This window comes from Torulaspora delbrueckii, chromosome 3, assembly GCF_000243375.1.
Source record: "Torulaspora delbrueckii CBS 1146 chromosome 3, complete genome".
Lineage (NCBI taxonomy): Eukaryota > Fungi > Ascomycota > Saccharomycetes > Saccharomycetales > Saccharomycetaceae > Torulaspora > Torulaspora delbrueckii.
The window spans coordinates 1,108,395-1,121,947 of NC_016503.1; the positions used below are offsets into that span (position 1 = coordinate 1,108,395).

General features: G+C 42.5%; 6 protein-coding genes across 6 annotated transcripts; 3 read left to right on the forward strand and 3 right to left on the reverse strand.

Annotated features, from left to right (window-relative positions):
- Positions 1–139: 139 nt before the first annotated feature.
- Positions 140–3,217, forward strand: TFC4 (transcription factor TFIIIC subunit TFC4; the record flags this gene model as incomplete). Its single annotated transcript, XM_003680665.1, has 1 exon — positions 140–3,217. The coding sequence occupies one exon, from the start codon at positions 140–142 to the stop codon at positions 3,215–3,217; it is 3,078 nt and encodes a 1,025-aa protein (XP_003680713.1).
- Positions 3,218–3,448: 231 nt separating this feature from the next.
- Positions 3,449–4,357, forward strand: IST1 (Ist1p; the record flags this gene model as incomplete). Its single annotated transcript, XM_003680666.1, has 2 exons — positions 3,449–3,472; positions 3,527–4,357. The coding sequence occupies 2 exons, from the start codon at positions 3,449–3,451 to the stop codon at positions 4,355–4,357; spliced, it is 855 nt and encodes a 284-aa protein (XP_003680714.1).
- A 196-nt stretch (positions 4,358–4,553) lies between these two features.
- On the reverse strand, positions 4,554–5,723 carry TAM41 (putative phosphatidate cytidylyltransferase; the record flags this gene model as incomplete). The annotated part of the gene is made up of 1 exon (XM_003680667.1): positions 4,554–5,723. One exon carries the CDS (start codon positions 5,721–5,723, stop codon positions 4,554–4,556), a length of 1,170 nt encoding a protein of 389 aa, XP_003680715.1.
- A 277-nt stretch (positions 5,724–6,000) lies between these two features.
- On the reverse strand, positions 6,001–9,093 carry PIK1 (1-phosphatidylinositol 4-kinase; the record flags this gene model as incomplete). The annotated part of the gene is made up of 1 exon (XM_003680668.1): positions 6,001–9,093. The coding sequence occupies one exon, from the start codon at positions 9,091–9,093 to the stop codon at positions 6,001–6,003; it is 3,093 nt and encodes a 1,030-aa protein (XP_003680716.1).
- A 304-nt stretch (positions 9,094–9,397) lies between these two features.
- Positions 9,398–11,119, reverse strand: LYP1 (lysine permease; the record flags this gene model as incomplete). Its single annotated transcript, XM_003680669.1, has 1 exon — positions 9,398–11,119. The coding sequence occupies one exon, from the start codon at positions 11,117–11,119 to the stop codon at positions 9,398–9,400; it is 1,722 nt and encodes a 573-aa protein (XP_003680717.1).
- A 644-nt stretch (positions 11,120–11,763) lies between these two features.
- TDEL0C06180 (amino acid permease) lies at positions 11,764–13,515 on the forward strand (the record flags this gene model as incomplete). Its single annotated transcript, XM_003680670.1, has 1 exon — positions 11,764–13,515. The coding sequence occupies one exon, from the start codon at positions 11,764–11,766 to the stop codon at positions 13,513–13,515; it is 1,752 nt and encodes a 583-aa protein (XP_003680718.1).
- Between the last annotated feature and the right edge of the window lie 38 nt (positions 13,516–13,553).

The following is a 13,553-nucleotide window of genomic DNA, read 5'->3' on the forward strand; positions in this document are numbered from 1 at the left end:
TTAAGCCTTTAATATTAAAGATCACGTGAGAGATGAGATAATGTTAAAGCACTAATATAAACAACTTAGAAGACCTTTAAAGCTCGATAGAAAGCCTGCGGATTATAGAAGGAGGACTTGCCTGGTGTAGCTAGCTGGTATGGCTCGTGGTGGGACAGACGAGGATTACGATGATGATGGTGTTGATTCGAATGGAGGGGGGTCTGGTGAGGAGTATGCTTACCAGAATATGGAAGACTACAGGGCTATGATCGGCAATGATGATGACCAGGAAGCCGCGGAAAAGGAGTTCGGGTTTGACGAGGGCAACTATGTGAGTGAGGCAGACTCTTTGCTGGCGGAATTTAGTGATTATGGCGGGATCTCGGAGGATGATGAGCAGGATTTTATGGATGCGATTAGGGAAGCCAACAATTTCAAAGTGAAGAGGAAACGAAGGGATAGGAAGGCAAAATCTTCAGTTAAGGCATCTCGGCAGAGAGTTCTGGATCCAGAAGTCTCTCAATTGCTCTCTGAAGCGAACGAAGCGTTTGTGAGGAATGATTTGCAGGTCGCAGAAAGATTATATAACGAGGTGATCAAGAAAGATGCGCGAAATTTTGCCGCTTATGAAACTCTGGGTGAGATATACCAGTTGCAAGGCCGTTTGAATGATTGTTGTAATTCTTGGTTCTTGGCAGCTCATCTCAATTCCTCTGACTGGTCGTTTTGGAAGATCGTGGCTATTCTATCAGCGGATTTGGGCCATATACGGCAGGCGATTTACTGTTACTCAAGAGTGATCAACATGAATCACGAAGAATGGGAGTGTGTGTACCGCAGGTCTCTGCTTTACAAGGAAGTGGGACAGATTGGGAGAGCATTGGAAGGTTTCCAAAGGCTTCATGCGCACAATCCGCTAGACGGCAATATTTTGCGAGATTTGGCAGTGCTTTATGTCGAGTACAACCGTATTAACGATGCCGTGGACATCTATATGAAGATTTTTGAAGATAATGTAGAAAGACGGAATGCCATAATCGCTGCTTCTGAAAGTGCTCTTGAGTCTTCTGATGAGGAGGAAAGTGAAGATGACTCAACGACTGAAGAAACTGTGGAGAATGAAGCCGAATTGGAGGAGATGAAGATGTACCCAAGTATCAACTGGAAGAAAATAAGAGCCAAATATAAATGTATCATTTTCGATTGGTCTTCGTTGAACATCCTTGCCGAACTGCTCCTGAAACTGACTTCTGGGGGCAGTTCTGGAATTAAAGCGATCAAGAAGTGCGCTAGGTGGATAGAAAACCGTGAAAACCAGGTTTTTTGGGACGATGTCAATGATGATTCCGAATTTGATAGCAGAAGATTCAAGAATAGTAGGTTTGATTCTTTAAAGGAAGCCGAGAAGCAAAAATCGTACGATCTACCAATTGATATTAGGATACGTTTAGGCTTATTGAGATTGCTCACTGATAATACCGTAGAAGCGCTCAACCACTTCCAATTTTTGTATGACGAAAACTTTGCTGATATCCCTGATCTCTATTTCGAAGTGGCTCTAGCGTTGCAAAAGGCAGAGAAGTACAAAGAAGCTATCGATTTTTTCTCGCCGCTGCTATCGATGGCAGAATACCGTACTTTAGAACTCTACAAGCCGTTGGCGAAATGCTACAAGGAGATTGAAGATTACACTATGGCGGAAAAATACTACAAGATGATTGTCGAAATTGAGCCCGAGGACCTGGATAATAAATTAATACTAGCGGAGATTAACTATCATCTGGGAAACACTGAAATCTTTAGCCAATTGTTATTAGAGGTCGTTAATCTGAGAAAGCGTCAAGCAAGTCAAAGTGTGTCAACACCATCCTCAAATAGAGGCAATGAAGGGTCATCGGAAAATATTGCTAAAGAAACTTCCGCAAAGCCTCTGCTGGAGGACAGTTTCTTTAGACGATCGGGTCCAAAGAGAAAAAGAACTCCCCAGGATGCAGAGAGAGAACGGCAAGAACGTGAGAAGAGAATCACCACAAAAGTATTAGACAAATACAACAAACTGTCGTTGTACAGACCTGGGATGATAGATGGAGATAAAACTCAAAGATACCTATGGATTGATACTGCTTCTGACCTAGTTGATGTGTTTTCAAGTGTTAAAAACTTTTTCGTTAAGAGCAGATCGAAGAAGTTCGTTGGGATTTTTAGAAGAACAAGAAAGTTTAATAAAGTCATCGATTACAAGATCGAGAGGCTATCCAAATTATCAGAGGGTGATAACCTTCTAGATGGGTTACCTTTGATGGAAGAAAGAGTGACTCTTACTTCAACAACTGAACTCAGAGGTCTAACATACGACCAATGGTTTGAAGTCTTTATGGAGCTCGCACTTAACCTTACCCGTTATCAAAGTGTGGAAGATGGATTGAGCGTTATTGAAACGGCTCAAGAGGTAAACGTTTTTTTCCAGGATCCAAACAGAGCCAAGATGATGAAGTTCATCAAATTAGCGATTGTTGCTCAAGCGGAAGATGAGAACGCGCTGATTGAGAATTTGAGAGGCCTGCTGAATCAATTTCAATTCAACCGTAAGATCCTGCAGCTTTTCATGTATTCGCTAATACGTGGACAAACTTCACTTGACATATTGAGCTCCACAGTTCATCAGAAGTTCTTTTTGAGACAGCTGAAAGCATTCGATAGCATTCGATATGGCAAGGAAGTTAATGGTCAAGCTTCTATCACCAACAAAATGGTTTCGAATCCAGAGAAATTAAACTCCCCATACCTGCACTACATTTACGCCGTGCTGTTATACGCAAGTAAAGGTTTCCTCTCTGCACTGCAATACTTGAATAGGCTGGAACAGGAGATTCCGGATGATCCTATGATAAATTTATTGATGGGCCTTTCTCATCTTCATAGATCGATGCAAAGGCTGACACCAAACAGACACTTCCAAATTTTGCATGGGCTACGGTATTTATATCGCTACTACGACGTAAGGTCATCCATGTACACAACCATTGAGAAGCAGGAAGCAGACTACAATTTAGGTCGGGCATTCCACTTACTGGGGCTCGTTTCAATCGCAGTGCAGTACTATAACAAGGTTTTAAATGATTACCAAGATGAAAAGCTCAAGAAACATGCAGCATACAACTGTGTGATAATCTATCAAGAGAGTGGAAATACTGAGCTCGCGAACCACATAATGGAAAGATATTTAAGCGTCTAATTTGCTCATGATAATTTGGGCTAGGAAGCGTAACATTGAAATTTATAAATAGAGTTGTATCATAATAGCATCAAGAAAGCCAATTGAGTCAACTATGGCATTTAAAAGTGCTTTCATCAACTCACACTTTCAACTGAAAAAACTGTCGATTTAATTATCTGTGAGGCCGAAACCTAAAGGGGCCTAGCGTATAACCTCGAGAACAAAGATATAAGCTTAAATCAGTCACAAATGGCTCAACAGATACCCTTCAGCGTATGTCGTCCCTGTTGATACCCTTATTAAGGTTTTTTTTACTGACAGAAGCAGGTCAAACTCAAAACATGTCTCAAGATGTGCATACAAAGGCTCAGGTTTGCTCAAGAGAAACAGCAGGCTCTGGCGAAGCAAGACCGTAGAGAAGTTGCCAAGCTATTAGCTGATGGGAAAGAACAAAAGGCTCATTATAGAGTGGAAAGTCTCATCAGTGACGATATACATATAGAATTGCTCGAACTACTAGAGCTATACTGTGAACTCTTACATGCAAGAGTGAGCATTCTCAACAACATTCAAAACGAGGAAGCCTTAATCACCGAGCATATGAATGATGGAATCAACGAGGCCGTTAGATCGATTGTTTTTGCGACACTTCATTGCCCCGAAGTTAAAGAGTTGACCCAGATGAGAGATCTAATGACGCTCAAATTTGGCACGGAGTTTCTAACCGTTATCATTGAGGATCAAGTTGGTGTACCAGAGAAGGTTCTCAAAAAGTGTTCGCCAGAGCTACCAAGCCAGGAATTAGTTACGTTGTATTTGAAGGAGATTGCACGTACATATTCTGTCAGATTCAGTGAACTTGAGGACGAAGAGGAAGCCGAGGAGGAAACCAGTGAAGAGGTTGAAGAGTCAGGCGATATCTATGATGACAAGAAGGAAAGTAAAAAACCGATAGTGGCAGTCGATAATGATGAGAAGTTCACTGAGGATGGTGAGCACCCAATCTCAGTAAGAAAACCGAGAAAGAACAGTGAAACTGTAGACAACGACCTGAAGATACCCAAAGCTATTCGCAAAGATGTTAAAGTGATGCACAAGAAAGTGGAAGAAGACGATCTAGATGAATTGAAAAAAAGATTTGCAGCATTACGCCGCTAAATGTTACCTATCATGACATTTCATGCATATACTATGTTTGTTAAGACGGGTATAATATAACTTTACGTATAAATTCCAGTAGATGTCCCATGCGAATGTGAAGGTGAGACCATTACTGAATTGGATGCAAATGAAAAGGTAATGTCTGAATCGAATGCAAATGAAGTGTGAATAATTCCCTCAATGTGGACCAGCCTTATTTTTTGAAAGTCTTAAGTTTCTTTGCCCAAGCGTATTTGACTGACTTCGTGACTCCTGCTGTGAAGATGCCCTTCAACGTTTGTAACACACTTGTCTTACCAATTCTGCTTCGCAAGAGACCGCCAGCGTTTTCCAAAGTAAAACCTTGAGGTAGGTAGTGAGACTCATTCAGGACCACATCTTTATAGATGGGTTTATAGTAATGTTCAAAATTCTGGAAATTTTTAGTCACAATATTGCTCACTTTATCCGGATGCTCACCACCGAGGTCGTATCTAATATCCCCCACATAACTTAAACCTGCAATCTCTTTGTAGAATTCAAACTCGTCAAGTTTCCCGTTATTTTTTTTCAAGGTTAGATGCTTGGCCAGTGTAGCTGCAGCTTTCAAGTTAAGTTGATTCCAGTATTGGGCTCTCAAATCGTTTCTTAGTATCTTCACTGGCTTTTGCATTCTCCCGGCGATGTAAAACGTATTCCAGGTGGCCAAATCCTTCAAAAGGTTTTCCATCGAGATAACGCCGTACTTCACTTCATGGCCGTTTATCTCAGCAAAAGGATTGAAATATACTCCAGCACCAACTTCTTGGAATTTGGAGATAAATGAAGAGCCAAAATAACGTAAGCTCGAGTAATGTTGAGGATTTTGTCTCATGTTGAGTGAGTGGAAGTGAGCAGGATGGCCCACACCAAAGATTAGATCAATCTGTGGCTTGGCATCGTCCTTAGAATACCCGCTCTGCTGGAAAACTCCGGAACCATACCCGAATGCATACCTGACTGGTGCATTAAATGCTGACATAATGCCACGAAGTTCTCTTTGCAAATCAGCATCAATTGTCAGTAGTTGATTCGACCCAAAATCTGCTGGTAACCTATTGAATTTGTACAAATAATCAGTGAAATTTGAAGTCAACTCATCAGATTTCTTGATTCCTCTCTCCAGCAGAACCAAATCATTTTCGATCGGCTGCTTCGGATTCTTTTCTTGATCGAGGTTTGCCGAATTGGAAACCCCAAGTAAAACGTCTCTACCGTTATCATTTGATTCACGTGAGTTCTTCGCCAGGGAGCTCTCAAATCTAATGGAAGGCTTTGTATAGTGTGCCAACCTCAATGTCAACTTGCCCCGCAACTTCGGTGTACTATTTTTCACTCTCAACATTATTAAGCACTATTTTCCAATTATTTTAATAAGCCAATGAAGCCTGATACACCTAATATCCTAAAGCGACCGATCCAAAGGCAAAGAACGATCTGGATTAAGCTCTATCATCAGAATCCTCTGTTATGTGCCTTCTCGAGGTAGGCTTACATTGAAATGTCAAACCGAGGCCGATTGAATTTTCTGCCGGGTAACGAAGTTGATGCTCTAACCCGCTTGTCAAGAATGGACGTTTGATGCGTAAGATTGGTGCTGAATTGTTCGTTTAGTGCTCAGATCAACTGTATATGCCCTGCGTTATCAGCTGGAATTGGTCGTAGAGCCTTGTATATATACTGCCGACGGATTTGGCGACGAGATAGTTCTCGACAAAATCGTCGCATTCAGATTCGGACAGCTCGAGATGGAACCTTTGCTTGAGCTGTACACTTGTGTTTTCGCCGGCGTTGAAACCCGGCTGCATGCTGTACTTCTGCATCACTTCACACATTGAGACTACTTGATCAGAGTATTTTCTTAATGCTTTGAAGCCGTCTTTTAGTAGTCGCACGAATTTCTTAAAGCATTCACTCTCGATGCCACCGAGCACCTCTATGTACTCGTAAGTCAGCTTGAAGGGCGCAGCTTCAAAACCAACAGATCCGGGAGAGTTTGAGAGCATGAATCCGAAATCGATGTGAACTAAATGGCCTTCGTTGTCGATCATAATGTTACCGTTATGTCTATCTTTGATCTGAAGGATGTAACATATAAGTGAGTATGCTGCCAGGGAAGCCGTGAAGTTATCCTGAGCACGTCTATATTTGAAGCCTTGAGGATCACCGAATGCTTTTAAGAAGTGGTCTTTCAGGCTCGCGATAGCTCCTTTTTCATCAAGGTTGCCTTCTTCAATCATCTTCTTTGTTAAGGATTTTTTGATACTATGCACCGATATTGCATTAGTTATAGTCTCAACGAGACCGGTATTTGCGCTTGTGATGAGAATTTTCATCTTCTTCACCCAAACGTTTACTTTCTCCTTAGACCATATTTGAGCCATAGCTTGGATGAGTTGACATGCGAATGCTTCCTGTCTCAAATCATCCCCTGACTTCGCAATGACTGAACATAAATCCCAGTTCTCCAAATGACCAAATTCGGAAGTCTTGCGTATCCTCTCTTTCTTACTTGCCCAGTCTTCTCCTAGATAAGAAGTATCAATACCACCTGTCTTTAAATCGTTTTCCAGTTTCCGCTCACCTGCTGAACCATGGATGGCTTCCAAATCACGGTAACCAAATCTGTCCTGAACTTCCTTCATCGACGCGATGATCTTTTCGCGGATTTGGTTCGACGTGTCAGACTGAGGTGATTTGTCAAGTTGAGCTAGCATAACGGCAGATATACGCATCTCATCAGCTAGCTCCACCGTGCGATCACGAAAGTTTCGAGCGCCTGAATTACCGGTTATAACTGCGTCTTGTAAGTTGGACACGAAATTTAATTCTGGAGCCCTGTGATCAGAATCATTTGGAATCACAGGTACCTTGGCTGCGTTTTGTAGGACCAATGTCTCTCTGTAAGCCTCTGCATCCGTTTGATTCTTAACTCTGATCATGGACATATCACCTAAATCCATCTCTTTTCCAAGTACAGTGGTTTGGTCTGAATGAGTGGATCCTGCAACAGAAGCACCAGAGACAACTCTTTCAGGATTTGCGGTCATCTGACTTGCCATTTGCAATTCTATGTTCAAAGTCAAATCTCCTTGCCTGGTATTTGCTCTTCCGATATCGTTTAGGTCGAAAATCAAGCTGCTAGCATTAGGTTTCCGTCTCAAAATCTCCATATTCTCTTCGCTTGATGGATCGAAATCAAATTCATCTCGTAGGTATTCGATGAGTAATAAATATGGAACTTTTTCTGCAGAATTCAAGACTTGAGCCTCATTGGCAGTTATGAGGACCAGCTTGTGTAGCTTACCCTTTTTGTTTGGTGGTAATAAAGTAGGTATATCGACTTCAGCCGGCAAATCTCTGTTTAATAGTGACAACTCTGCGCGCAGAGCACTAAATCTGGCTTCTGTGGGGACCAACGTTAGCCTTTGCGAGATAGTTTCCAGCGCAATGGCAAACTGGGTTTCACAGCGGAAGTAGTTTGTCTTGAGCAACTTAATTTTCGCGGTTGTACTTAGTTGAGATAGATCAAGTTGTTGATTTCTGGAGTCTGAATCGGCTGTTCTTAATTGCTCACCATCAATTGACGAGGGCGGTTGAGAATTTGAACGCTCCAAATTAGGTCTACTCTCCACAGATGATAGCGATGTGCGCGACCTATCTGGCTCTGCGAGCAGTAAATCAGGCATGGAGGATGTAAACTTGTCCGTGTTTAAAGGATCTGAGTCAAAATCTGAGTTCGAGATGGATGGCTCAATGGAATTTGAGTGTTCTGCTGCCAAAGAAGACAATGAATTCGTATCATAGGTTCTGTGGACGTATGATTCATCCAGAAATTTAGATCTTCTCTTGGGCATCTTGATGGAATTGGATATCCTGTCCTGAAATAGCTGTTCACCGACATCATCGACTATATCGAAATTCAAATCTGTTTCTGCCCTTCTAGGTTTTCTGAACGCCGCATCCTCTTTAGTTTTCACTGGATCCACAATATCGACGGGCGAAGTCGGTAATAAATCGACATTCTTCGCATAGCCTTTCATAGCCTTTGTATTAAGTAACGTGTTCTTCAATGTTATATTTCTCCGAAGATCTTTGACTGCCTTCTTGGCTAATTTAAAAACAAAAGCCTTTTGTCGATGACCCTGTGATTCAATCAATGGCTTGGTCATTTGCGCCATTTGGGGCAACCCAATGGAAGACATCGCCATCGAACACAGAACCAATGCTGGTGCTATGTTCTCATGCATCTTTGTAGGACTTTTCGCATCCTCACCACTTCTACTAGTACTGAATAAAGTTGACTGAAGATTATTCAGCACTCTTCTCGCCACTTGGAAACCATAGGATTCTGGATCAGAGGAAAAGTCGGCCAATAAGGCTTGCAACTGCCAAAAAGTCAACAATGCAAAATGGGGATTCTCGTTCTTCAAGTCCAATATTAGTTCTTCCAAGGCCATAGACTCTGTTTCCACTGTCAGGAGTATCTGAACCAGTTGCGGGATATAGAATTGTAATTCAGAATGTGGGAAAGTAAGCAGTTTTTGACATAAGTAGTAATGGATCCCTATGTTATCAGCATGTTTGCACAACAGCTCAATGCAACTGTATATGGAGAGATGAGAGGAGTTAATATACTTTAACAACATCTCATTCTTATGGTTGGTGACCAGTTCGCTCAGATCATTGACCTTAGCAGGAGTTTCGTCGTTCATAGAAGGATACCACTATACTATGTTCTTCCCGGAGCCACAAAATAAAAGAAAAAACCTGGAGCAAGGGCAATTGCACAATTGTCCACTAATTACACACTGGTCAAAACGATTCGACTACGCACCAGTCTCCCAAACCCACCATCATAGTGATCGATCTTTAATAGTAAATGTGTCTATTATTATTACTAGTGAAGAAAATCCCACGTTAAAAGTGATGATTATACCAATTATATCCCAAATGTTGAATCTATTAATGATGTTGAACTTATATTACAGATGCTTGATGTTTGATTAACATGCTTGTTTATGCCATAATAGACCAGAATTTTTCCCATAAATTCTGGGGTTCTTCTTCTTCCCAGATGATACATTCAATTTCTCTTCTATCTGTGTCAATGTCGATATCTTCCAGTTTCCATAAGAACCTACATCTGTAGTAGAGCTGGCAACCGATTAGAAGGACAACCAGAATGATCAGGGAGATGTATGCAGTGAAAAACCCAGAAACGTCAAATTTTGGAGAAAATGCTTCGAAACCTTGAATGAATATAATCACTGTAACGAAAAATGCAGCGTAGTAAGCACCCCATGGCATCAGCTTGGCTTTAAAAGGTAGATCGTCTCTTGAAATACCACGGAATTTGAGTGCTTGCATGAACCTGATGTGAGAAAGAGAGATGAATAACCACGCGCATAATCCAGCCAATGTAGAAATATTGATCAACCAGTTGAAGGCGGTGTTAGCGTTGTTGTTGACCACTAAGAAGGCAAGTAGTCCTAGTAAAGAGGTAGCGATGACCCCAAGGTATGGAACACCATGTCGAGTAACATATCCAAACTGTTTTGGAGCATTACCGGTTTGAGACAATGCGTATAAAACACGAGAGCCCACATATACGTTGGAATTTGCAGCGGAAATGATCGTGAGCATCACGACAGCATTAAAGATGTGTGGAAGCACTCTAGTACCTGCGTTTTGAATCGAGATAACAAACGGAGAAGAAGCGATCACTGCAACGTTACTGGCTAAACGAGGATCGTTGAATGGAACTAACATACCGACAAAGAACAACGACATGATGTAGAAAATAACAATTCTGAATACAACTTTGTTGATAGCTCTTGGCACAGATTTTCTTGGGTTAGCAGCCTCACCCGCCGTGATACCAACCAATTCGGTACCTTGGTAAGTGAACGCAGCATTAATTAGCGAAGACACCCAACCTAGGAACCTACCTTCATTTTTGTCATCAGAGATAATTCCTGGTCCCCAAGGACCGGGATTTCTCCAATAACGGAACCCAATGGGTCCCTGGGAAGAACCACCACAAACAATAACCAAGGCGTAGATCAAATAACCGACAATAGCGATCACTTTGATAGATGCAACCCAGAACTCAATCTCACCGTATACCTTAACGGGGAAAAAGTTCAACAGCGAAACGAAAACCCAAAAGATGGCGATCCAAGCAGCCAACGGCACAGCAGATGTCCAGAATTGAATCACTTGCCCAATAACAGAAATCTCCACAGCATAAGTGATAGCCCAATTAAACCAGTACATATACCCATTGGCCACACCAAACGCTGGAGAAAGAAACCTTTTCGAGAAAACTGTAATCGAAGATGTTACCGGAATGAAAGTCGCCATCTCTCCCAGCGACTGCGTGATGAAATACACAATACTACCCATGAACAGGTAAGCGATCAGCGATCCAACGGGACCCGCATTCGAAAGCGGAGTAGCAATACCAACAAACAACCCAGTACCAATCGTTCCTCCCAGCGCGATCATACCAATATGCCTCTGCTTCAACGCTCTTTTCACCCGCGTATCGTGATACCCAGCTTCCTCTGCATCTTCTTCCTCCAGCCCATCGCACACATTTGTAACTGTACGCAACGTCACTTGCTGGGTCACCGGATCCAATGGATGTAACTCATACCCATACTTGTCTTGCTCAGTCTTCCCCACAGGCGAAATCGTCGGGGAATCGTCCTTCTCGTGCGCTTTTGACTTCCACATGTGTCTATCGATCTCTAAAGATCTACAAAACTCTATCAAAACTAAAAGATCTATCTAAAAGCTACAAGAGTCCTACTATCAAGTCTACAAAAAAACTCTATCCATTGATTGACTGACTTACCATCAGTATAGTGAAAAAAAAAAAAATTGTTAAAATGACGATTTCTCGAAGAATTTCATCTTGCAGCTTAAAAAGAAAACTAAACCGAAAAAGAAGCCGTCGAAGGCGTCTCGAGAAGCAACAGATAAGGCATCGTGGGTAGTCTAATTAATGCGAGTTCATAAAATGCGTTGGCTGTACGGCACTGCCTCAACCCTATGGGCAGCTTGTTGCGAGACGCCGCACGGAAAAACGTTTTTCCGGAAGGAACGCAGTTTTTCCGCAATGAAGAGAAACTTTTCATAGTGAGAGTAAGGAGAAGGAGCAGGAGAGATGGTAGCCCAAACTGCCCGAGCGGAGTTGATACCAGACGGACGGTGAGGTTAGTGTGAGGTCTGCTTCTGGGCAATTGCGTTTTTGGTATCAGCATTTTTCATTTTTTTCAGATAACGAAATGTACAACGGCTGTTCATCGGATGGGTATATAGGTTGTGGAGAAATTGCCTGGCAGTGGACTCAAGAGTAGGTTTTAGGAGGCCCAGAGATGTGGAATGCGAAACAGGACGTCAGTGAAGAGGGATATGAGCTGGGGAATTTTTCTGGGATGAACGATGAGGATTCGTCATCGGGACAGGCAGGTGCAATCAATCATAGAAAAAAATCTGTAGTTTCGAAAACAACTGCTGTAGATGAAAGTTTGCCTGGGTTGAGTTCGAGTGATCTTGAGAGCTCTGATGATTTTGTGAAGGAAGGGCAGGTGCACGAAGCGGAGGTGAAAAGAGCGTTGAAGCAGAGACACATTGGTATGATCGCGCTGGGAGGAACGATTGGTACTGGGTTGTTTATTGGTATTTCTACTCCGCTGTCGAATGCGGGTCCCGTTGGTGGATTAATTGCTTATTTGTTTATGGCAACACTTGTGTACTCTGTGGTGCAGTCATTGGGTGAGATGGCGACTTTCATTCCAGTGACTTCTGCATTTACGGTGTTTTCTAGTAGGTTTTTGTCTCCTGCGTTTGGCGCGGCTAGTGGTTACATGTACTGGTTCTCGTGGGCAATCACATTTGCATTGGAACTCTCTGTTGTGGGTCAAATTATCGAATTTTGGACCACTGCTGTGCCAATGGCCGCTTGGATTACTATCTTTTGGGTACTTCTGACCGTATCGAATTTGTTTCCGGTGAAATACTATGGTGAGTTTGAATTTTGGATCGCTTTCATCAAGGTGATTGCTCTCGTTGGGTTTATTATCTACTGTTTGTGCATGGTATGTGGTGCAGGTATTACAGGACCGGTTGGATTTCGTTACTGGAGGAATCCTGGTGCCTGGGGACCAGGAATTATCTCCAAAGACAAAAATGAAGGTAGGTTCTTAGGTTGGGTGTCTTCGCTAATTAATGCTGCGTTCACTTACCAAGGTACTGAGTTGGTCGGTATCACAGCTGGTGAGGCTGCTAACCCAAGAAAATCTGTGCCAAGAGCCATCAAGAAAGTTGTTTTCCGTATTTTAGTGTTTTACTATCCTATCGCTGTTTTTATCGGTTTACTGGTACCATATAATGATCCAAAATTGAACAGCTCGGATTCGTACGTTTCGTCCTCACCTTTCATCATTGCCATTGAAAACTCAGGTACCAAAGTGCTCCCTCACATTTTTAATGCCGTGGTGCTAACTACTATCATCTCAGCTGGTAACTCCAACGTTTACGTCGGTTCTCGTATCATGTATGGTCTGGCAAAAATCAAGCTGGCGCCTAGTTTCTTCGGTAGAACCAATGCGGCTGGTGTCCCATATTTTGCAGTCTTCTTTACATCTGCTTTCGGTGCTTTGGCTTACATGGAACTTTCTACCGGTGGTGCGTCTGCGTTCAATTGGCTGTTGAACATCACCGGTGTGGCCGGTTTCTTCACATGGGTTTTAATCTCAGCATGTCACATCAGATTCATGCAAGCTCTGAAATATCGTGGTATTTCTCGTGACGATCTTCCTTTCAAGGCAAAATTCATGCCATGGTTGGCATACTATGCATTATTTTTCATGGTTGTAATCATTTTAATCCAAGGTTTTACCGCTTTCGCACCTACCTTTAGTGGTGTGGACTTTGCTGCCGCCTACGTTTCGGTCTTCCTCTTCATTGCTATTTGGCTTGGTGCCCAGATCTGGTTCAGATGCAGAATTTTCCATAGGCTAGACGAAGTCGATATCGACACAGACAGAAGAGACATCGAGGCCGTTGTTTGGGACGACGAGCCTCCAAAAACCCTTTGGGACAAGTTTTGGAACATTGTTGCTTGATCAGCGACGTTCAGAAAATGTCTTTTGCATTTACTCAT